The sequence below is a fragment of the Pseudopipra pipra genome, chromosome 3, assembly GCF_036250125.1.
Source record: "Pseudopipra pipra isolate bDixPip1 chromosome 3, bDixPip1.hap1, whole genome shotgun sequence".
Lineage (NCBI taxonomy): Eukaryota > Metazoa > Chordata > Aves > Passeriformes > Pipridae > Pseudopipra > Pseudopipra pipra.
Window position 1 is genome coordinate 6,552,531 of NC_087551.1, and position 25,041 is coordinate 6,577,571.

Sequence of the window (25,041 nt, forward strand, 5' to 3'; positions counted from 1 at the left end):
AGCAAAGGGGCTCCCACGAAACAAGGCCACGGATGTTTCTGAGCTGAGCAGCCACTTTTAGCCTCTTCTGACTCCTTCCCTTCAAACTGCAGGTTCTGATTCAACAACTCTGTCATCTTCTCCCTCCCAAGGCTGAGATCAGCCCCATCAAACAGGTTCTTCTGACTGCCCTTCACGAGGTGCTGGCAGGAAACCTCCTCCTTTTACATCACTTTCTTTCCTTTGGTTTGGAATAGATTTTGGGATGGTTTCTGTCTAGCTGAAAATAGCACCAGTGCATGGGCATGAAGGGTATGGATTTCATTGGTATGGAAGTGTGAACTACTGTTTCTCAGGGGTTTCACCTGGAAACATTTTGTGGAGTTGCCTTTGGGACCGAAGGTCTGATGAATGCTGTTCTTAAAAACAAGGGTTTTTTTGGGGGATATTCTTTTAAGTTACATTTTTTGTTGTGGTTTTCTGACTTCCCCTCCAAGAAGCAATTGTGGTGATTTGGAGTCCTCAGGCTACTGCAAAGTTTAGGCGTCTTTTAAAGCTGGCGTCTAAGCTCCAGTCCATATGGAAGTTTATACAGCAGAGTTTAGGAAGTACTTGGGCCAAGCATCTTCTCTCCTGGGTTTTTGTCAGGATGTGTTAGTCAACCTCAATTTTTGTTAATTTTCTCTCACCCTGCATTAAAGCAATTACTGTATTTCACTGTGTGGTAAAAAAACCTGTCACTTTGCTCCCTCTGCTTTGAAGTTGTGCCTCCAATGTACTCTAAATTGTAACTGCCAGCCTGATAGCTGTGTGCTCATTTCCACCCCGTGCTGCCTTGCCTGCCATGGCTTTGGTGGGGTTGGTTTTTTTTTTGCTCTTCGTATCAGATTTCAGACATGCTTTGCATGTGACTGATTAAGCTTAATGGATGTAATGTATAACTTTTAAAAATAGCTTTGTTGCATAAATGCACATTATGTATTGAGTTGGTAATGTATTAGAAGAAGAAAAATAACTGAGAAGTTATGACAGTTATTGTTTCCTTATTGAATTCAGAATGTTGTGAAGGCAATTTCCTTGACAGGATCAACTCCAGAGCACTTACTAGTGTGCTGATTATTTTTTTCCCCTTAATCTACCTATGAAATACTCTTTACAAGCTTGAAATTGGAGATAATGACTACTTTATTTGCAAAGATGGCAGAACTTGGTTTTAACGATTTCTTCTCTGTACAGGAACTGTGTGGGGGGGGATAGAACAGCACAGGTTGTGTGACAAGTGAGCCACGATCCATTTTATTGGTTCCAAATGCAAAACCTGTGCCCCTAATTGCACAGGTTTGATTTGTCTTTAAAGTGGGACAAACTTGTGCTGTGCACTTTCAGTATCTGGGGAAATGAAAGGTAAGGCTTGGAAAATTCAGTCGCTTTCTGTTGTTTCCCAAATCCTCTGTTTTGCAAAGGCAGAGGTGATGGAAGCTTCATAAGCTGAGTTGTTTGGTCATGCTTGTGAAGACCCTGGCTTTTTACAAAGAGAGCTTGAAGCTGGTACTTCTTATTAGCAATAAAATAAGACTGGGTAGGTGTTCACTTCTGTTTACAGAGCGTTCTGTGGGCAGAAGAGGAGGAGATTTCTTAATACATGAAGCTCAAGTCTTTGGGTGGGTATTGAGAGTATTGAGAACATCTGAAGGTATTTGCAGGAGGCCTGTGAGTGTCAGAAGATGCTAATGGTGGAACTTTACTGATGTGCCTAAATGCTTTAAGTCAATCTTATCAAAATAAGGCCTAGTGGTGTTCTGATTTCCAGTAGTCTCTGTTTTCCATCATTAGGCACTTATATAACTTTGCCAACCTGGCCCAGTGTGTTTTAATACTGTTTTACCTCTCCTGGTTGCTGTGGCTTTGTGTGCAAGGAAACATTTTGAGTAAAGTTAATTAGGGTGGTGACTAAAGTACAGTGTGTGTGGCTGTATTTTAGTTGCTATACGTACTTCAAAATTACTTCACGTTCTTTGAGCCTAAAGCTTTTTGCTCTAAGGCAGCCAAACACATCTCCTGTTAAAAATGGTTGGATGTACAAGGTGCAGTTGTTATCTCACTCCTCTTTGTTCTCTCTGCTTTCTTGAGAGAAGATGAAACAAAATGCAGTGACAGGTAAGGATGTCTCACAAAACATGTAGGAGAAATGTAGCTTCCCATTCCATAAATTACTGGTACTCTGCTCACCAGCTGCCTGTTATGATGTTTTATTGATGAATAAAAATGGTGTCTGAGGCAATAGAATGCCTTGCATCTTGCAATACTGCCAGTTATAAAGATGTCTTCTTGAATAAATTTCACAATTAGAAAGTATTGACAAAAATATTCAATCTTTTTTACATCAAAATAAGCTCAAACATCTGCTGCCAAAGTCAGACAATATCAAGTAATCTTTTAAGAGTATACTTTTATTATACTGACAGATGCATGGCTGCATGACATAGATGTCAATTTAAGTTACTAGTGCCATTAATACTTGACAAAGACATGCTCCCAGAAGAATTTACGTTTTTAAAATGTTGTCAGATGAGTATATGCCAACAAGAAGTACCCAGAGTTATTCAGCTGTGTTGTTAACAAAGCTAAAAGTGTGTTATCTCCAGAGACATCACAAAAATTGCTATTCACATCTTCCCTATTCTCTACATTCCGCAGAACTGACAGCAGAAAAACTACTTCTGTGCCTGCAAATGTCTGTTTAACCAACCCATACACATATCCTTCTTCACTTTTTGGTTATCAGCACAGAAAGATTTTCAGTTTCATTTGAGGTGAACTTCTTCATCATTTGTTTGCTCTCCACTAAACTTCAAATAACCTCAATTTTGGGCAAAGAACGCTGTTGTAAAGAGAACAGTGAGGAAAATGTTAATACCTGTGCCAGAGTTTCTGGTCTGCTTATTCAGTCAAAAAAGTGTTGGAAATGTGTATGATGTAACTCATTAAGAAGGCTGAGATTTACAACCATTTATGTCCAGTTCTTCTTTGTCAAATACACTGGTGTATTCATTATTAAAATTGGTGCACTTTAGTAACTTGAGTTTTCATTGTGGGTATTCCATAATGAGCAACTAAGATTACTTTAAATTCTTTCCTTCCAGGTTCTTTTCCTTTTCTTTCTTTTCTCTCTTCTCTTTTCTCTTCTCTTTTCTCTTCTCTTTTCTCTTCTCTTTTCTCTTCTCTTCTCTTCTCTTCTCTTCTCTTCTCTTCTCTTCTCTTCTCTTCTCTTCTCTTCTCTTCTCTTCTCTTCTCTTCTCTTCTCTTCTCTTCTCTTCTCTTCTCTTCTCTTCTCTTCTCTTCTCTTCTCTTCTCTTCTCTTCTCTTCTCTTCTCTTCTCTTCTCTTCTCTTCTCTTCTCTTCTCTTCTCTTCTCTTCTCTTCTCTTCTCTTCTCTTCTCTTCTCTTCTCTTCTCTTCTCTTCTCTTCTCTTCTCTTCTCTTCTCTTCTCTTCTCTTCTCTTCTCTTCTCTTCTCTTCTCTTCTCTTCTCTTCTCTTCTCTTCTCTTCTCTTCTCTTCTCTTCTCTTCTCTTCTCTTCTCTTCTCTTCTCTTCTCTTCTCTTCTCTTCTCTTCTCTTCTCTTCTCTTCTCTTCTCTTCTCTTCTCTTCTCTTCTTCTCTTCCTCTTCCTCTTCCTCTTCCTCTTTCTTCTCTTCTTTTTTCCCTTCACTTCGCACAGAATTGTTTTGGAAGGAATTTTGTTTCTTAAAGCAAGAGTTGAGTTCTTTGGGTACAACAGACCAGCGTTCATAGGGTTTCTTTAGTAGTGCTGCCCTGGTGCTGCTAAAAACATAAATAGCTAATCCACTGAGGTGTCAAGACATTTGAAATACTGAATTTCTTGTAGAATCTGGTGCCATCAACACCTAGTTAAGGGCAAAATCGTTATACTCAGTGATTAGAGACCGGTTTTTTTTAAGTGAATATTTTTAGAGTGGATTTTTTCTTAGATAGGACCCTGAACTTTGTAGAAACAATTTTTCTGTGAATGGTTCTAATGTCCCTACTAAAGAGAAACCCAGAACTCCAGGGCTGAAAGCCATATTACCACTTCTAGCTGTATTTCCATCTCCTGTAGTGATGCAGGCTGTAAGGGTGAGATCTGTCTCTCAAAATGCAGCATTCAGGATTCCTTTTAAATTCACCAAATACGGCTTTTTTTTTTTAATAATTAATTATTATTAATTTTTATTGAAGCCTATGTTACTGGTGCAGCCAAAAGTATTTAAAATTAGGCGAGCTCTCACCTCTGCTGCCTCTTGTGGCCCATGTCCAGCTGTTTTGGCTGGGGTTTTATCAGTCTGTGTCGTGTTTCAGTCTGGCAAGGCAGTCCATGGTCTGCTGGCTGCCTGACCACTCTGTGTGCATAGTAAAATAATAGTTCAAGGTTTGCATTGTGAGTGGATTTTCAGAGTTAATGCCCAGGAATCTGTTGTGGACTGCAGTTCATAAGGAGAGAATTTTAGAAAGGTTGGGCAGGTCAGTTTGGAAGGGTGACGTAGGCAGGGAAATGAGGTGCAAGAAGGCTTTACCCTACAGTTCTTTGGAGCTCCTCTTGTTTGCTTTCTTTTGCTGTTCTTTGCCTTGGTAACTTGGTAGCAATTCAGTCCTTCCTGTTTTCCTCTCACTCCAAGTCTCCTGTAACTTCAGAAATCTTGTGCAGCTCTGGAATAGGGAAATAAGGGCAAGGGGTTAGTCGGGATGGATTTACAGGCTACAGCCCTAGAATCATGGAATGGTTTGGGTTGGAAAGGACCTTAAAGAACATCTTGTTCCAGCTCTCCTGCCGTGGGCAGGGACACCTTCCACTAGACCAGATTGCTCAGAGTCAACCCACGGTTGAGCCTCTAGAGCAGGGGCTGCTTCCAAAGTGTTTTCCAAGGCTGGATTGTTTGGGAGCACTGACGGACAAAACGCAGCTGTGGATAAACACAGAGGGACTGAGAGGAGAGGCCGTGCTTGCTCCAACATGATGTGATGTGATTGCAGCCATGAGGCTGTGCTGACCTCCTGGAGGAGCTCTGGCTGGGACAGTATTCATTAGGTGCTAAGTGACAAGTTACTTCTGTCAGGGCAAGGCTTTCCTGAAGATGGAAAGAGAGGTGGGTTTTATTGAACCTTTCAGGGACAGGCTGAAAAATCTGAAAGTTCTTGCTTTTTGAGTGACACGTTTTCTAGAAATGAAATTGTAAATATAATTTGTTCTTTCCTGGAATCATAGGAAAATGGTTTGATTTCCTTTCTGTTATGCAAGCAGAATTCTTTTAAAAAAGTGCCTATGAATTATTACTGCAATTTCAATAGTTAGGGTAGATGCATTGCAGCCAAAAATCTGTTTGAACTGTTTTTGCTGTTTCTATAGAGAAGTGTGTGGTGCTGACTTACATTAAATGTTATTAAGAAGTTTTAGAACATATTGGAAAGATGAACATTGTCAGGAGAACTTAATGAGAGAAACATAATTCTCTGAGAAGCCATTGAATGAGAGTTTGCAGTGGGGATGTTGGCTGAGTATCCCAAGGAACTTTTTTTAGCAGTGGAAACTCTGGTTACAGTGAGGTATAACAGGTTTTAGCTTTGTGTCTCGAGTCTCTGAAACATAATTACAGAAATCCTAGAATTTGACTCCTGCAAGAATTAGAATGGTGATTGTAGGTGTATTCTACAGTGCCAAAAAATAAGCTGGAATAGCAGGCTCGTGGCAGTAGATGACACTTTGTTACTTTTATTTTCTTCTGATAAGAACTGTGCTGATTTCTGTCTCGGATAAACACTTGTTACTGCAGGGAAGGTGATAAGGTGATGTTACCTGTTGCAGGAGGCCTTTGGAAACTGCTGTGAAAATACAGGGGGCTGGTTTTAATTTGTTTCTTTGTTTAATAGTGAATTTCAGTGAGGGCAAGAGCAGGTAAATACAGGAAGATGGACATTCAGTGGCCTTCTTACAATATGTCTGCACACATTTATCGCTACTACCATTGTATCTTTGTCAAAGGCAGTTTATATGTGGCAATATTTATTCTGTGCTAGCACCTTAAAGAGGAGAGTCAAGAGATGTCCATCACATATGGATGATTGTGTTGCTCTTTTTTAAAATTTTCCATTTTGTGCCTGTTGCTCCAAACTTTCTGTATCTCCAAACAGGCATTTCTTTTAAAAGGGCCCCAGATTACTGTGTTTCTGAAACAGTTTCCCTCATTGTCCTCCATCTAATATTCCAGAGTATTAGAACCAGACTTGGATCAGAAAAATGCTCAAGAACATCTCTCTAGATCCTGGTCTTGATTGATTCCCTCAGTGAGTGTAGGAACAACTAGTCCTAGGATGGATAACTACCTTGGCTTGCAGTTTACTTGGCTTTGATATGGTCAGCTCTGCTGGATATGAAACTGCTCATTTATTTCTGTAAAGAACATTGCATTTTGGGTAATAAGGAGGTACTTTTTGAGTCACTGTAAGATAACAGTATTAATGGTATATGTTGCTTTTAAAAATCATGGATCTTGGGTGTAGTACTTTGATGGAAAATCCATCTCTCTGATGAAGACATTTTTGCTGCAGTGTCGGGGAAAGCTGGCTGCAAATGGTAGAGCTGAAATTGGCTGTTGAGTCAAGGGTGTTTGTAGAATATCTGAAAAAGAAATGAAGAAGACAAAGATAGCTGTCAGTTTTATGTAACTAAAAGTATTAAGAAAGTGAGGGGGAAAAAAAAAACAACAGCAGGGAATTTGCTGTTTAAGGACTTCTATTTAGGAAGCGGAGGAAAATAACAGATACAATAACATATAGGAAATTACCTAATTTATTCTGTGTGTCTTGCCATCTACCCTTGTCTTGGAGCAGGACATGGTTTGAGGTATCACTTCTCCTTCACTCATCAGGAAGCAATAAGAAATACCTCTGTCCATCCCTTATGCTCTTGCTTTTACACTGTGTTTTATCTACATTCCGAAACAACGAGGATTTGTGTCCCACACATCCAAAAGGGGCAGGTTTAGAAGCTTAGGCTTTCCTTCTGGTTCTGCCTAGGCAGTGAAAAGAGAATGTTTGGCTTGGCTCCAGTTGTGCAAGCTTAATTTGAAGGACCATCTTGTATCACCACGCTCTGAAAATTGCTTTCCATAAGTGATTTATCAAGTTCTGGCCTGGGTAGCTGGATGGTTACAGTGCAGAGGCAATTAAGCAAGCTGAGGGAAATCCCAACTTAATTGCCTACAATGGGAAAACACCCTTTTGTATCAGCAGGGCCAGGGTTTCTCATCCTCAAGGGTCCCATGGCATAGAAAACAAGGAGAGCTAATCAAAAGTTCCATCAAAGTCTGTTGAAATTTCTCTACAATAATTTTTTTTTAGTTCGTTTGGTGATCACAAAGGAATATGGTTTATAGAGTTATAAATGCAAGGTTATAATGTTATAAGCTATTCAATGCATTAGCTTTAGTAGTTGTATTATTGTTTCATTTATTTATTACACTCAAAGATTTTGCAGAGGTAAAGACTGCAATTGCAATTTACATAATATGCAATTTACATAAATGATTGGGTTTGCATTAAATGTTTTTGGGTAAGTGAAGAGTAGTGAAGTTACTGAAACAATGGAAAATCTCATGTGAAACATCTTCTGGTTTGGTTTTATCTATATTTTGGAAGTTCAATGCTAATGATTCTCCTTTTGCTTTTCTTGCAGCTAATTCCAGCCTTCTTGGAGGTGGAGGAGGTGAGTCTTTGCTTAATGCTGAATTCACTTTTAAATAACTGTGAAATATGTGCTGGACCGGTGTAGTGATTAGTTGGTTATGAAATAATAGGTGATAAGTTCAAAAGTTGAAAATGTAAAATTATTAGATGGGAAAACTCAGCAGAGTTGATAATCTTTCATATCATCAGGAGGCAAGGTTTGTGGCTGCTGCTGAATTCGGTTTCACCTCTGGATTACAGTGGGGGCTGACCTGTATGTGAGGCTGAGTGAAGCAGAAAGGAACTGAACTGCCTTATGTTGTGTTTTTAAGTATCTAAGATTTTTAAATTTACCCCAGGGGAACCTCAAATATATGTTAAATAAACATTTTTTAAAAAAATTATTAAAACACAGTAAAAATAATTTTAGTAAATGAATGAGGCTTTGTGCTTTAAAAAATAATAAATTATGTTTTCAACTTGGTTGCTTACCTCATTCAGTTTGCCAGAATACTCAAATAGATTTCAATACAAATCTTTGGTGCAGGTAAGAGATACTACCAACATGTCTACTAGTAAGGCAGGGATGCTCCATCACATAGAGAGTATATTGTTTCCAAATACATGGATGCTGTTTGGTTTTTTTCTAGTAGATCGATGCTACTTTGCTTTTTGTGATCCTGTAGTACCATGGCCATAAAAGCTTATGTGAGTGTTAACAATTCAGGAAAGAAAAACCCACGAGGAGCTTGATCTCAGTTTTCTGTGACTTCCCCTGCCTCCCAGAGGGAAGCAGAAGTGCTCAGTTCTGGAAATTTCACAGCGCAGGAGCGGTACAGGCAGCGACTAATCTTCCTTCCTGGCCGGAGTTAAAAGGACTGGATGATCAGAGCTTACATATGTAAGGGTAAAGGAAAAGGCTCTGTAAAAAGACAGGAGATCTCTGTTGCTTGGGAGGCTGCAGGATAAGTTGTCAAAGCTTTTGTTTTATCTGAACAGGCAGCCCTTATTTTGGACCGTGAAAAGGTGCTTCAGAACTGCACCCTTAATAAAACCAGCTAAATAAAACCCTTCATGTTCCTCAGCTGTGTGTCTGGACATTAACGTACAGGGCAGCCTTACCTGTTAATCCTGTTGGATTAATCTGTTTCTTTTGATTTGAGTTAGTTGTTTGCAGTATACCAAATTTTTCTTTGTTTAAAAGATAATCCTTTCGGAGGTAATCCTTCCCTAGCTGTTCCTGTTTCTGCAAAGCTGTTCCTGTACCTCCTCTCCAGCACTTGCTCCCAGCTGGTAACATCGAAAAAAAAATTATAAATCAATGCAAATGTTCAAATTCCAATCAGGATCCCAGAGCACTGCTGCTGAAAGGATTTGGCTATTAACTTTCCGTGGTATTTATTCAGCTGGACTGTACTTCAGAAGTTGATATCTGCTCAGCGTGGCACTTGATAATGTGGCTCTCCCTCTGCAGCAGTTGGGATGAACCTGTGCTGTAGGTCAAGTTGGGATTTTCCCTGTATTTTATGTGTTGAAAGGAATATATTGGCAATTGAAACTCCTGCCATCCCCCTCCTGCCATGGACTCTTTGGTCTCCCACCCCTCAGGGCGAGCTGAGCTGGTGGCAGCCCAGGAGGCTGGTTCTGCTTCTTTTCTCCTCTGCTTCTCCATCCCTCCTCCTTCCCCGACATCCTTTGGGGCTTTTAGCACCCTATTTAACACAAGTGCCCTCAGGACCTTTGGGAAGCTGCTGTGGCAGGCTGGGGTTGGGCAGGCGGTGGGTCCCTCAGGGAACCTGGGGGTGGCCACAGGGAGATCTGCTGCAGCCTCTGTGCCCAGAACCCCAATCCCACACCCTTTAATCTCCAGTGGAAGGATAGCAACATACCCCCTTGCTTGTGATACAGGCAGAATACCAAATGTGACAGTTTTATGGCTTAGAGTGTGACTGCTGATGTCTGAGGGGCTGTGTTGGCGCTCCGGAGGTGCCATGAGCCGCCCATGTCCTCAGGGAACGCTCGCTTGAGTTTTCCAAGTTTTCTGAGGAAAACCCCTAAGAATTTTGTAGCCAGAGTACTCCAGATTTTGGGCAGGCACCACGGGGTGCGTGTTCCGGAGAAGGGGAGGGTGTGTGGGGTCTGCAGGCTGGAGCTTGCCAAGGGGGGACACAAAAGGGAGGCAGCCCTGGCCACCCACCCACCTTCCACAGGTGGATGGAGCCCGGAGACTCTGGCTCTTGGAAAAATACTGGCCACAGGCATTTCTCTGTACAAGGGATTTTTTTCATTCCCAGCTGAGTGGTTGTGGATTTTAAATGCTGGATGTATTTTTTCCTTTATCCAGAAGGAAGAGGTGGCAGCACTCTGCGTGAAGTATTGATAGTGAATTATTAAAACTTTATTATATACGTAAACACCAAAGCCTTCTTTTGATTGCAGATGCTGAATATTTATGATAATGCTTAATACCAGTGTAGTTTCTCCAATAATGGGATTCAGATCTCTTCAGTAATGCTCGTTAATTTAATCTCTCTGTCACTGCTGGGGGTATGAATACATATCTTAGATTTACAGAAAAAGAAAACTGGAAATTTCTGTTTGTCCAAGCCTGTGCAACAGGTGTTGTGATTTTGAGCTGCTTCTGAGCTGTTCTACGTTTGAAATCTTTCCAGAACTGAACATAAATCAGTTGGAAATAGTTATTTGCACACCCTGGTCTAAGTTTGTGTGTGTTAAAACCATCTACTGGAAAAGATCTGTCACTGAACAACATTGTGGGTAAACATCTTGCACTTGGATCTAAGTTCAGGGGCTGGTGGTTTTGGGCTTATCATCCCTGTGTCACCTCAGGGCCACATCAGGGCATCCATGTACTTTGATTTCCCAGAGCCAGAGTAATGGTTTGTTCTTGCATTCTCCATTTAAATGCTGTCTGTTCATGTTCGTGACCATTTGGAATGAAGAGATAAAAGCACAATAGATACCAGAAACAATTTTTCACAGAACTGTTTAATCATAAAATCGAGAAACCCACAGTAGAGTCTTTAGTTAAATATAGATGTTGAAGGTTTCTTTCTACTTTTCAAATAACTCTGAAGTTTCCAGGATTTCATTATGAGTTTGGTGAGTGAGCCTTTTTTCTTTTTCATTCTTTACTGGTTTTAATAATTGATTTTTAATTAGGAGGCATATTTCACTTTCAGGTCTAGATTTATCATATATTCAGCATTTCACTGCTAATAACTTGCATGGAGCGTTATGACTTATTTGTGCATCATGTATTATTTGTCCCATTATGTTCAACAGTACAGAGGTGAAAATTATAAAGAAAATAACCTGCATTTGGAGGGAGTGAGGAAAACCACTTGGTATTTTGAGGAAAAGCGACCCCTTTTAAAAAATCTGTCATGAAGTTCTGACTTTAGAAATTGAAATGCCCTATTTTGCATGGCAGTCTTTTTTCCTTACATTCTTTTACAGTTTTGTCAAGGAATGAAAGCATGTGATTTTATGCACTTTGTTAAAGCAAAGTGAGCAAGAGCTGTGATTTCTCCTCCCTTATGTTGAGGATAGTCTGGGTTTTTTTTTAGGATTTTATATCCCACCATCCCCACCTCGTTTGTGATATTTTCCTTGTGGTTCATTTTTTACTTGATTTGCTGACTGTAATCAAGGTCTTGTTGCATGCTGATTTCTGGATTGGCATGATTTCTTTGACCTTATATTGAGGGTATTTTTAATTTTGGATTTTTTTTCCCCCTCATGAGATTTTGTTGCCTATGCTGGAATTGGGGAAGGCGACACCATCTTTTAGTGTGTCCTGTTACGAGTGTAGTTTTTTTCCACTCTGTACTTAAAACTGGTGATTTTATCTTTACAAACTCAAAGAGGAGACAGGTTATATTTCTTGGGATCATTGTTTGGACCCAGTTTAAGTTGGTTGCCCCAAAAGATCTGTCTGTTTTTCTGTTTGTCTCTTTTTTTTTGGCCAGTGTAACTGTTTTTTCTAGAGCTTTTGCTGGCGTGCAACAAAATGTAATTCCTATATAGCCAGAAGTATGTTATCATATCTTAAAAGTAGACCAGACCTACCTCTCCACTCTGCCAAGATATGGTTTGTAGGCAAGGTTTTAAGTAACTCTCACTTGTGTTTGTGGTCACAGCAGGGAACTGGGTTTCTCTGCACATTATTCTGTAGACTCCATTTTGAAATTGGGATTTGCTGCCTTTATATCTGTGTTACTTTATAATAGCAGCTAAAAAGTGTTCTCTCCCGTAGAAAGAAATTTCCACAGACTCACTTCTATCCTGGAGTTGTTTCCCTTCAAAGGTGGGACAAGCACAACCACCCTGGCTGTGCTAATGCTGCAGAAATAGAGGGGAGCTGCCCGGGAGGTGCTGCTGCAAAGTCACTGCTGCTTGCAGCCACCCTCTCTATTTGTCAATTAATTGCAAGCTAATGAGCTCAAAAAGCAGGTGATTATCCAGCCAGTAGTGTCAGGAAGGAACAGCTGACACAAATATATTGACATCCCTCCCCTTGGGATAAAGTTTTTGTTCTCGCAGATGTGCCTTAGGTACTGGACTCACCATGTCCAGCCACCTTCTGGTAGTCACATCTCTAGGGAAAAAAGCCAGGAAGTTTTGCACTGTCTGAATAGTAACTTGACATCAATTTACCTGGTGAATGAATATTCGTGACACTGAGAAGCGGAAGTTGTACAAGAGAAAATTGGAGGCAGGAAGGAGACGAGTTGCAGGTCACCCTGTAGCAATGTTTGCAGGAAAACACTTTCAATACCAGCCCGGCCCTGCACTAGCCCATTCAAAATGTATAACAGGAAGAAGACAAGCCTGTTTTATCCTGAACCAGGACGAGATGCTCCCTGTTTTGGATTTCACAGGGCTTGGGTTTGATATTTACATAATTTAAACGCAAGTGAAGTAAGGGTTTAAATCCAAAGTTCAAATTTGAGCATGACGTGCCCATAACATGAAACGCATCCCTCGAGAAGGAGAAGAAAGAGTTTGGGAAAGGAGCACTGACAGGATTCTTTCATCAAGCAAATAAGCATTATTATTTTGTATTATTTTATTTATGCCAGTCTGTTGGCATGTTCTTGTATCCTGTCAAATGCATTTGTCAGATTGGGGTGTGCTCACAACAAATGGCTCCACGGAACAAATGTGCTTCATCTGGGATTGCAACCACCTTCACAAGCTTTGGGTTGCTTTGTACAGAGCACCCTCATATCTTAGGTATTTACATAATAGCTCTGGAGGTACAAAGATTTTCCAAGCAAATAATGATCATGGCAAGAACTGATAATTTAAGGCAAATGGCCATTTGCCTTTGTTGCTAATTAATCCCTTTCTGCTGGAAGATTGCTGCTGCAATTCTGTAGGGTTGTTAAAGTGTTTTATCTCCTTTTACTATTTGCATGCTGTTCTTTTTCATCTCTGTAAATAGAGTGGGTTTGAGAGGGCTGAATCCACAAGTTCCCCCACTGTGACAGTGCATCAGCCAATTAAAATGTTAATATTTATGTATTTTTTTTCTGTACAGCTCTAATATTAGTTCCATTGGTAGCCCTGTAGCTCAGGGTAGACTGTAACCCTTTCCAGGTGTTTGGTTCAGCCCAAAATCTTGTTATTCATGAGCTTTTTGTTGTATCAGATCAAAGTAAAAAGATTGCTCTGTAATTTAACATCTTTTATAGAATTTATTCAAACTTTCTGTGCAAGCAAAGTCTTTCTTTACAGGTCAGTTGTTCTTGAAATGTTTTTTCTTTCTTTCTTCAATCTGTGTTTGCTTTTGCATTCTGTTATTGCAGGGGAATTTTAGTTCAGCTTTAATTAAAAGTAGTGGGTTTTCTCATTTTGTAGTGCATCTAGAGATATAATGATGAAAGCTCTATAAATAAATAAGCATAGTTTATTTCCAAGGACCCTTAACGAAAACTGCCATGGCTGTATTTAAAATGTGTGCTCTACTCTAGTTTCTTTTTTTATTTCTGTTAAAATTGGCCTACATTTTGCTCTTTGGCTATATAAGGTGCCAACTTCCTTTCTCCAGTCTTTTTATACATTCTTATAGGTAATAATCATAAACAGGAAGTCTCTGGATTGATTGTGAGTATTTCTTAGTTGTTGCCTAATTGTATCCTGTTAATTACACTTTCCCAGCAGTTACTTTAAAAATAAATAAATTATGTTTTGCTCTTTACAGGAACTGATACAAGATATGTGATCAGTTTGGGGTTTTTTTTGGTAAATACCTGTTCAGTCTGTAATTCTTTAAAGTGGTGCTCCTGATCCAGCCAGTGATACAGGAACATGACTGTTTTGGTCAGGAAAATAATCTGAAATTTAGACTGTCCAGGCAAACTTATTCACTGCTGCTATCAACCTTTTAACATTGCTGCTGTGTTGACTTAATTAGGCATTAGAAAGTGGTGTTTTATTTTTCACTGAGCGCTGAGTCCACAACACCCTGAGCTCCCACTTAAATGTGAGGCCTTTTTCTGCCTCAGACAGACCATGGCACTGACTCTCCTTGTTTTGTTTAATTTTGTTATGGGGAAATTACAGTGTTATGTACCCACAACTAAAACATGAAACATACACACTTTCTGCTGTCTACCTACACATGACTTTCATATTTATGCATTTTACATCTATGTATATTTGTGACTGGATCTTGCAGTCTCTTCAGAAAGTCAGGCTTAGTTGTTAGTGTGTGTACAGATAAATGCATAAAATATGGCATTGATTTTCTTACACTGGGAAGGACCTTTAGTTTGTGGTCGTGGTGCTCTTGATAACAACCCAAGGTAAAAAGGCAGTTGGTTATGCAAGGAATGCATTTCTTTCTTGTTTCCTTTTGGTTTTATGTTGCAGGACAGAGCTGCAAATCATGGTGGGAGATGACAACCCTTCCCTAATGGGTTGATATTCACAGCCTGTTATGGGAATTGGACGTGTGCTCTAAAAATGTTAATCACTTTTTCCACATGTAGGCAAATGTGTATGTCTCACATGTGTCTTGCATGCAGAAAACACACATTTTTCATTGACCTGCTCAAGCATGTGAAGATACTTCTGTTGAGGCTCTCCACCTGTAGCTGAAGGTGAAGGGCACAGCTCCCAGGGGAAAACAGTCTGGCAGTGCAGGAAGTGACACACATGGCTCTGTGCTACACTGAGAATAGAGTAAGTCAGACATTTTATATATATATATATATATATATATATATGTGTGTGTGTGTGTGTGTGTGCCAGTCTACAGAAGACAGTTTTTAAAATTAAGCATTTGGTTGGTTTCCTTAAAGAAAAGTCTGGAAATTGGGACACCTGTCAAAGTGGTTTCAGTTTCCTGCCCAACAATCCCGACAGTGCCTCTTTTCTGAGGGAAGAATGAAGAGAGCACTGCAGGAAAGACATGTTTTGTTAGGCTCAAACAGGGGGTGGTGATGGTTTTTAAAGCTGTTATTCAGATTTAAGAGCTACTGCTATTTTCCTGGTCCTGAGGAGAACCAGGAAAGGAGGTCCTGTAGGAGGAAAATGCCAAATGTAATTTAAAACATTTAAAATTGTTTTAATTGATTTTACAGAGGGTATTAAAATAAAAAGAAGAAATGAAATAAAGGAGTGGTGGAGGTACTTGACTTGTAGACATAGAGGCACTTTTGAATATCAACCTGTTTACTGAAGCTTTCCTGCTGGTCTGCCTAAAAACAAAACAAAGACCTTAATCAGTGGAGGGTTCCTTAAAAGTATCTCTGGGCCCCAAGTTCATTAATTTCCACATCAAATGTGTATACAGGTGTGAGCAGCAAGGCATGGGAAAATGGCACCAACTGTTTGCTGATTCTTACTGGTTATTCCTTTAAAATGTGCACATGTCCTATAAAATGAGAATATGGACATTGCACATCACTCACAGCTCCCCCGAGCAGGGGGAAGATCCCTGCACCACTGTCTGCTGATGGACTGACCCCAGAGGGCAGGCACTGGAGATTGCCATAGCCCTTAATTCCCCACCTCCTGTAATGGAAAGAATTTGCAATAGTTTCTTCCTTCTGTTTCTAATGAAAGTAATTACTTCTTAGTCACTACATTTTCCAAGAAAATCTTGAATAAAACCCAGGATTAAGCTGTAGAGGCAAGCAAAGCCCAAGTATCGAAATTACAGATATTACAGAAAGAGTTTACAACTCTCTTCTTGCTGCACAGAATGAAGGAGTATGAAATCAGGTCTGCATTCACCTCTCACCTCCTATTTCAGATTTTCTGCTCTTTCCACAGAGCTTCACTACTCATTTACGAGTCACTCTTTGCTCATCACATCTTTCCAAAGTTCTTTTTTCCCGTGCAAAACGCTTACAGATTATAACATGCAGCTTTTCAAAAGCCAAGAAAATCTGCAGCAGAGTAGATGGCAAGATGGGTGAGCCTTGGAAAGATCTGTCCTCCTTAGTCTCCCATGTGCATGTCTTCCTGCAGCTGTAGGAACTCTGTGTCAGTGTAATGTGGGATGAGCTTTTGGCACTACACAGAAAATGAAATGTGGTGATTGCTAATGAAGGATTAGAACTCTTACACAGGTAGAACTGCTTTTTAAGAGACACCGGTGGAAAACCTGCATTCTCAAGTCTGCCTTTGCAGTTGCTCATCTTTTTGAGTTGATAATGTTGGAGGGTAATGCAGCTCCTGGTTTTCATTCTAATGACACATGGCAGACTGCAAATAAAAAACCTCCCCACCCTTTTTGGGGTATCACATTTAGACTGAATGACTTTGTACCTGCAATTTAGGCTTGATTTTTAAAAGCAGTTGCAGTGGGGGACCAGTAACCTGAGATGAGAAGTGACCAGGGCCAGGAACTGCTGCTGATGGTGCTGATATGAAAGAAAACACACGATGAACTTCATCCATATGAGCATTATTACCCCAGAATCTAAATGCTCCACACACCTAATTGCTCTGTGAACGCAGAAGTAACGTTCCCTCCATTTTCCAGTTGGGAAAATGAGGCAAGGAAACCCTGTATTTTGCAAAAGGTCCAAGGAAAAGAGCAGAAATCAGTTCTCTGGAGGCAAAGCAAAACTTGCTGGGGTTTCATAACACCTCAATCAGTTTTGCAAATAGGAATTTTAATTCCTATTTGGAAGGAGGAGGAATTTTAGTTTTTGTACCAGTGTCATGGGTAGAAACAGGATGATATTTGGAAAAAGAGAAAGGGTTCTCTACTGAGAGCAACTTTCTGACAATTAGACCTTAATTGGTGATACAGCACATTCTCTAAGGGAATGGCAGGACTACCAACTGGAAATTAGATACTGCTGGATAACCACTTTTACACTAATGGGGATTCAATTAGAATATAGGAAAAATGTGATGTATTTGAGGCTACCACCATTAATAATTCTAAATACACAGCAATTCACTGTTCTCACTTGGCCTTTTCTTCATTCAGTTAGAGAAAGGCTGTTTATTTCTAATTTGAATTTGTATGGTATTAATAACAAAGTGTTTCAAAATCTTTGATGACATAAAGAGAGTCTTCTGGATTAAGAAAATATCTAATTTTATTATCAATCAAATCTAGTCTCTTATAAAAGCGGAAGAATTTCAATGATTCTCCCATTAAAAACACTACCTTATGATTATGTGTAGAATAGTTGGGGTTTTTTTTCTTTTCAAAGTCATCTAATTTACATATTTTTCCTTGTTCTTATGTAAATGTCTCGTTATGTGTGGGGTTTATAATTCAGCTTTCTTTTCGAGCTAATTTTCTTTTTAAAATTCGAAATGATAGTTTTGCCATTTGGACTGACAGATCTGTAGTGTTGTGGTTTTGGCTACATATACAGTAGCAAAGAACAAAATATTTTTTGTCACACTTCTGTTACAGTTCAGTCTGTTCCTTTTACATTATCAGCTTGTTTCTCTGGGCTTCACAGAGGCATCTGCTTTAATTTTTATTGGGCAGGGCTGCAACTTAACAAACTCACAAATCATTCACAAATGGGGATGATTAAATCAATTATGTCTGGGCTGAGTGATCTGTGAGTGTATTATACACACACAATGTTAAAAGAATGTTATTAAGGTGCAAACCCAAGCACTTAAAGTTAGGAAGTGCCAAAATTAAAGTTGCCTGGGGGTTCACAGTCTGCATGCACGTATGGATGAATATGATAGTTCCTCTACTGTACATCCAGCTGGAACCTCATCTCTCTCATCTTCCTCTCTCAAAGCAACAACCCAGGTTTGCTGATATGCAAACCAGTATTTGTTCTGGTACTAATCAGTTTGGTGTATGATTTCATAAGTATATTAAAGATTTCATAGGTAATCTATTTGTCTTTCCCAAAACAATGGCATTATCTTCACTAAAAGAATAAGAATGAAGATTAAGGTCAGACTTGTAATTTTAAGGCCCAGGCTGTGCAACAAGGGGCTGAGTTCTTTAAAGAAATGAAAATCCTTATGTTTCTAAAAGCAGGTCTGATAATTCCAAGTGATTCTGCAAACCAGAACTTGTCTATCAGCTCAGGATGTGATACAACATTATAACTCATTTCAGGCTGAAATGCATCCTGAGATTCCCACCTTCTTCTCTACTTGTTCCCAGTGCCACCACCTGCATTTCACAATTTACTGCTCCCTTATTCTCATCCATTCTGAAATCTGCTGGCCTAAATTTATATATTAAAGAGGGCTTGGTTTTAGGGAGACATTTTCACTTAGACAATTTCAAACTGTGGTCTTAAAAAGGTTTGCTTTGATGTGATTAGGGAGCAGGGAGCTGGTGGAGAGAGCAGTGATGGGTGTGGAAACAAGGGCAGAGGGGAAGAGATGAGTGATTCCTTCCTGTGCTACTGGGCAGATGGGAATGGGAGTCCCTGTTTTGGGGTGCAGGGACTGAGTGTCCCCTTTCTACCTTCTTACCTCAGTGTTCACTTCTCCAAACTAGTCTCCATGTCAAGCCAGTCACAGCGTCTCTCTGCTCATGGCTCACTGTCCAGTTTCTTCACTGGAAAATGGTTTAGTTTTAGACCTAGGCCAACTTCCCAGATTCCCTCTGTTTGAATTTGCCTGTGCCCTTTCATTGCCAGTTTTATTCTTATTCCATGTCCTAATCACAGCTCTAGTCACCAATCCCTCTCATGTCCAATCCTATCCCGGGCCCCTAAATGCAGGGAGTGCCGCTTTCTCCGTCCTTTCCCCAGTTTGTGCTGGGATGAAGGGGAAAGTGTTCTGAGCAGGCAGTAATTTGTCAAGCCAAATGAATTCATTACTCGAGGAAATGAAAGAGAGCTGCCAATTCCAGAGCTGCTGCGAGGGAAGGAAAAGTTTACCTACAGTTTTGCTTATCCTCTGTGTTTATCTTCCCAGCACAGTTTTGGTTTCAAATGGTTGGCCCAGCCCAGCTGTACCACGGTGCTCACCCTGTCTGCTCTTAGGAATGAAGGTGGTATTGTTGCTGTAAAAGGATAAAACCCCTGGTGTTACTGCTGCCTTTGTGTTTCTTCACCCTCGATGGCTGGGCAATAATTTCTCCCCAGGGATTATTTGTCCAAGGACGGGGCCTCTGTTCAATCCAGATATAACCCAGCTGCAGTTATATCAGGAATTTCGCCCCTTCCCTGGGCTTACAAGCAATTAGTGCTTCAGGCGGGGCTGCCTGCCCTCCCAGGGAACAAAAGGTGCAGCTCTAAACTTTTCCCTTGGAATGACAGCTGGACAAAGAATTGGCAGATTTATCAGACAATTATTTCAAGTCATTTTTTACAGCAAAGCAAAGTCCCGTGTTTTCACCGTGGACTGAGATGGGAGCTCTTACAGGTATAAGTTTATGTGGAGATAACTAGTGGAAAGAGTGTCAAAAAAATGGATATTCTTAATAACACCAGGTACAGATAACACTCATATGTGAGTTTTGAAGCAAATTTGCTCTGATGACAGGTCAGTTTTTCATCAGGAGCTGGAAAATTGCAAACACATGATTATTCAAATAAGATGATATCTGCAAATAGGATATACTAAGCAAATACTGTGAAGTTCATATGTGATATTATTATCTTCTCTCCCTTGAGAGTTGATTCAGCAGGAGCAGTTGATTTTTTTTTTTTAACATAAAGAATGTGGACGTTTAGAGGAAATTGTTTCATTATAAAGGAAAGAAGTACCAATGCACATCAAATATTGAATAAGATTCTCTCTTTTTCTAAATTAGCTCCCAAATTTGATGCTATAAAATTTTAACAGTAGTGGGAGGGCTCCCAGAAGACCCTTGGTTATGCCTCATTATTACAACATATGTGAGGCCACGGTACCCTTGGTGGCCATAGTTCCTGATTTAATCAAGAAGAATATGTTTCATGGCTGCACAGCTGGGTAACCTTATGTGTCTGTAGCTTTCTCAGGAAGCAATCCTAGCTATACCCCATATATCTCAACAGGGATTTTCCTTCAAAAGTCATAAACCAGGCTTCTTTTTTTGTTTGTTTGTTTCTTGACTACATGGTAAAGTTTAAGGTTAGGCCACAACTTTGCCTGGTGATTCTTCAGGTTTTCCTAATAAAGGGAAGGCTTATCTTTCCTTTTGCAGGGCCAGATGTGGTCTCAACCTTTCAGTTTGCAGCACAAGGAAGGCAAAGTCCATGCTGGTGGGTGACAGCTTTGCCCACAAACACGTGGCTGTGTGTTTTCTAAAAGCAACCGGGATTCTTAATCAGGTGTTTTTCTCATTTATGTTTTTTAAAACCTGATACTACTTATTGAACAAGTTTTATCAGGTCTCCTCTGGAACTCTGACCAAAAAGCCTTTTAAATATTATGTAGCTTTAGGTCCAAGGTTTAGTTAAATATCTACCCTGCCAAGGGAGACACTGGGAGCAAGACTTGTTTGGCTTTACAGTTTCAGTGGTAATGTTTAAATAACTTTGCAGGCGTGAACTCTCCAGGAAGGCTGCTGTGGTCTCCAGGAACGAAATTAATGCCCTAATACTCAGGGAATATTTATAATTTAAAAATTGAGGAGAGTTGATTAAATATGCAAAGCATTTAAATGCCCACTTTAAGCTCCCAGTAATTCCTGACAAATTGAAGTATCTTGGCATTTAGAGAACTACAAACTTGTAGTGGTAAGTTTGGACCTTACAGCAGTGTGTCCATTGCATGGGAAATGGAACCTTTGGATCACAAGGCTGTGATGTCCTACTGAGTCTGGTCTCTCATAGTGGTGAAATCTGAGGATTTGGGATACAATCTCTCTTAAGATGGTAGAAGACAACTGGAAAAGTCCTTACTGGATTATAACCATGGGGATCCTTTCCCTCATGTGACTGCACACAGGCATCACAGCTGCAGGTCTTTGGCAGGTCTGGGAAAGAGTATTCCAGCTCTTTTAGCAGATTCTGTGTATAATCAGGGAAAGCAAAGCTGGATCAGACAGGATCACTTTTGCTTAGGTCACTCCTAGTGGATACTTGTCAAACTCTTCCTTATGTTCTTGCTTGTTACTTTGCAGCTCCAGTAGACAATCTTTTCCATTGCATCACTGTCTGTACCACTGAAACATTTTCCCTGGAATCATAAATGATTTTTGGTAGTTGTTGTTACAGCTTTAAGCCTGAAGTTAAAGGATTCTGTTCCTTTGGGATGGGGAAGTTGTCATGTCCTTCCCAGTGTCTCGTGTGAGCAAAGCACGTGCCTGGGAAAGGCCCAGGACATGGAGAGCTTTGCAGGCTCATTAGTTTGTCCCAGGGCTGCCCAACTTGGTTTTGCTTTTGTAGCACAAAACATCTGTAAACAAAAGTGCACCTTCCAAATTTCTGGGGGCAGAGGTGCCAGCAGTGCTCCTTTGTGAGTAAATCTCACCGGGATGCAGTTGTCCTGGAGTCACAAAAGGGAGCAAATGGCTTTCTCCTCCTCATCTGTGGGAATTGGCAGTTTTTTAAGTTGTGGGCTTGGCAGTTAAGCATTTCCATTTGTAGTACACTGACGTACTAATGATGGCAATTTTGCATTTGTTACTACACGCCTAATCTAATTAAGTTTTTCTTGGGGTACAATTGTTGTTTTCTGCATTTAATTATGTAAGCACCAGGTGCAAGTGTTAATAGTAGCTGAATTCAGAAGGAAACCTTTTATCTTTGTGCTATGCAAGATCTTTTTTTCCCTGTATCTTTAATTTCGCAGTTCAAAAAGTGCTTACAGTGTTTGGTTGTTCCAAGGAGTTCCATTAACGTCTGTGATTGATACACCCAGGAAACACTAATGAGGACTGAACGCTTATATTCCCCTTGCTTTAGATGTGTTCAGAACCATCTCTGAGCTCTACATTTTTGGTTTCAGGTGTTGCAATAGCTCAGACTCCTTTCCCCAGCTACACTGCTGATTTTGAGGGCTGGCAGACTTCCCACTCTCCACGACAGATCTGCTCCTGTCTGTTTGAAAAGATCTGAGCTACGCAGGGGTCTCGTGTCTGATTCTGAATTTCGTGGAGCACTGGTAAAACTGTGACTGCCAGCCTGGCTCTGTGAACTTTTTGTCACCATTTCATCAATGCTTGTTCAAACATTGAAAGAGTTTTCAGTGGACTTCTTTGCCTGCAAGAATAAACTCAAGTATTATTTTTAAAGCTCAAGGACCTGAGCTTTGAAACGCCATGAAAGAAGCAAGTGACTCTCAAAAGATTTTGAAATGATAACATTTATTTTTGAATAAAATGAACAGGAATTGCAGTAAACCTTTTCACCTTCATATTGCTAATTGTTTTAATCTATTAAGTAAAAAGAAGTAAAGCTTGTATTTTCCAGCTTCTAGTCATTCATTAGTAATCTACATTTACAGAAATTTGGCATGGAGTATAATATAAAAATTACAGAAATGACTGAGGTGTGTTCATTCTAAAGTGTAAGGTATTCATGTGACATTCCCATTGCTAATGAAGGAAAAGAAGCATTTTTCAGCCTTTTGGAATTTGGGAACAACTGTGCATTTCTTAGTAGAAGGATGGCCTGTATATACCATGAGTTTAAGCATGCCTTCCACTCTTAGGTGCCTTCCAAGGATTCATTCAAAGAAGGATTTTAAGCCTACCATGGATCACAAGCCAGTGATGCTGATCCCAAATACTCTGCCTTTGCTTTAAGGATCCTGTGTGATCATTTGGCCTTGGGCTGTGAAGTCTGATTTGACAGCTGAGCCATTTTCAGTATAGAAACATAAAGGTTGACATTTATTCTGGTGCAGGATTGACAGCATCCATTGTTTTAATTCTAGATCCAGGTAAACAAAGAAGCTGTGTCTGATAGTTTTTTTTTTTTTTTTTTTTTTTAATTAAGCTTTCCAGTGCTATTAATGGTAGAGATTCCCCCCATTCCTGCCATGTTATTAGAGACCTCAGTTGTTTCAAGTTTGGTTTGTTTCTTACCCCTCAGGCCTGTAATTCCAACTCCACTCCTTTGATGGTTTATCACAAAAAATTTGTTCAGAGGCTCCCATTTTTTAAGGTAGTCCTTTAACTACTACTGATTATGCACTGCATCAAAGAAAAGTGGTTGAAAACTTTAAAACCACAAATAAAATATACATCAATGGGTTGCAGTAATGAATGCTAACATACTGTTTCTTGCCTTTGGGGACAGAAGACCATGCTTTAGGTGATGTGAAAAATAGCAAACTTGGCTTCTGAGAATACTTTGCTAGGATTAGTGGTCAGGTTTTATTAAAAATGAACTTTAAAAATATTAAAGTAGGTGTGTTTAGTATTAGTTCACAGAAGTCTTCAACGTAGTATCAGGATTATTTTTTTCTGGCAGCAAGGCCTGAACACTGATGGGAGTAACAACTTGTCACTTAGTTTCTGTATGCCTTTGGCTTTTGAATTCAGTTTTCCATTATTCCTATTCCAGGTGGTGTTTCTTTCCCCAAAAGTACAAGGATTTATTTGGGTGATAACACACAGGCTGCATAATTTCAGAAGCTGATATCTGTTTGCATGTAGGGATGCTTGGTAAAAAAGAAAATCAGACTATCTTGCAAAAAATCTGCTGGCCTCATTAGGTGTAAAAAGTGTCTCAAATGGCCCTTAAGCAGCACTTTGGCTTCTCCAGCTTCTCAGCATGAAAACATGTCTAAGGAAGTTATATTATATTATTTCAGGACAGGGAACAGCTTGCTTCAGATCCAGCAACTGTGTTTATTCCTTAGGTTTGGGTTTTCTCCCAAATGAAGGATGTCACTCTGCACTGTTTACATTTACATCTTAAAACAATTAAGTTATAAAACATCTTCATAAGATTCAGAGCTGGCTTTCTCCCAGGGAAAGCTTTACATTGAGTTTCCAGAGTCATGCACTAAATACACTTTTTTTGGGGGGGAGGGGGGATTAAGCTGGTACAATTTCATGTGTTCATGTTTCTGAAGATGTTTGAATGCTGTTGATTTTGAATTGTGCATATTGGCAAGGGCATTTACCCATATTTTCTGTATAGTGCTTTAATTATGAGAAGAACAACTGACTGATTTATTCTGTATTTGGTGATATTTTTGATTATACCTTTGGGTATCTCACTGAAAATACTTTTTTTCATGAAGAAGCAGAGCAGTAAAAGCTTTCTTGCCTTTGATTACAGGATCAGGTACAATCAAAATGCAGAGATTTTACTCCTTTGTATTTTTCCATGTCCTTTTACTATACCCATCTGTGAAATAGATGAGGAGCTTTTCTAGCCTGAACTCGATTTATGGCATAATTGTATTGTTCTAGTGCTTAGCCACAGAAATATTACAATATGTAGAGAACTTCAAACAGACCTAGTGTTGCTAAGTTTTTGGGGCCCATCCTGCTCCCTTCTTTCATCCCTTCCCCATTTCCAGATTCCATCAACCTCCTCCTCTATAGTCACCATAAACGTTGCTGAGTGGGCAATCCAGGATTCCTTTGTGTATTCCCTATTGCAGTAACTGGCATTTCTTCCTCAGAAGGCAAAGCTTTAAGAGTAATTTCTCCTCAGGGCAAGGCATTGGGGTAAAGATTTAGAGAAGTCTGTGAAGCTTAAGACCTCCTGAGCTTCCTCATTTCTGGATCCTGATTGTGTTTGCTCGTTGTGTACCCTGTTCCTTCCTTCTGCCATTCCTTAGCAGGGGCAAAGCCTTGTTTCAACCAAGAGCAAACACCAAGTGGTCTGTGCAGGATGTGCTGTGTGGGACTGAACAGTCAGAACTGTTGTGTAGCTGCTCATGTGGTGTCTGCTGGAATGGCCTCCCAGCCAGGACCGTGGGAAGGCTGCATGGACAGCCTGGAACATCAGCTCTGTATCCAGGGTTTG

At 40.0% G+C, this 25,041-nt stretch overlaps 1 protein-coding gene across 4 annotated transcripts in view; it reads left to right on the top strand.

Moving 5' to 3' along the window:
* The window catches only part of MACROD2 (mono-ADP ribosylhydrolase 2), an 841,246-nt gene that overhangs the window by 167,951 nt on the left and 648,254 nt on the right, over positions 1 to 25,041 (top strand). For all 4 annotated transcript variants that reach the window (XM_064647572.1, XM_064647573.1, XM_064647575.1 and 1 more), the window contains one exon: positions 7,704 to 7,733. In XM_064647572.1, the coding sequence (XP_064503642.1) occupies positions 7,704 to 7,733 (30 nt within the window). The remainder of the gene's footprint in view (positions 1 to 7,703; positions 7,734 to 25,041) is intronic.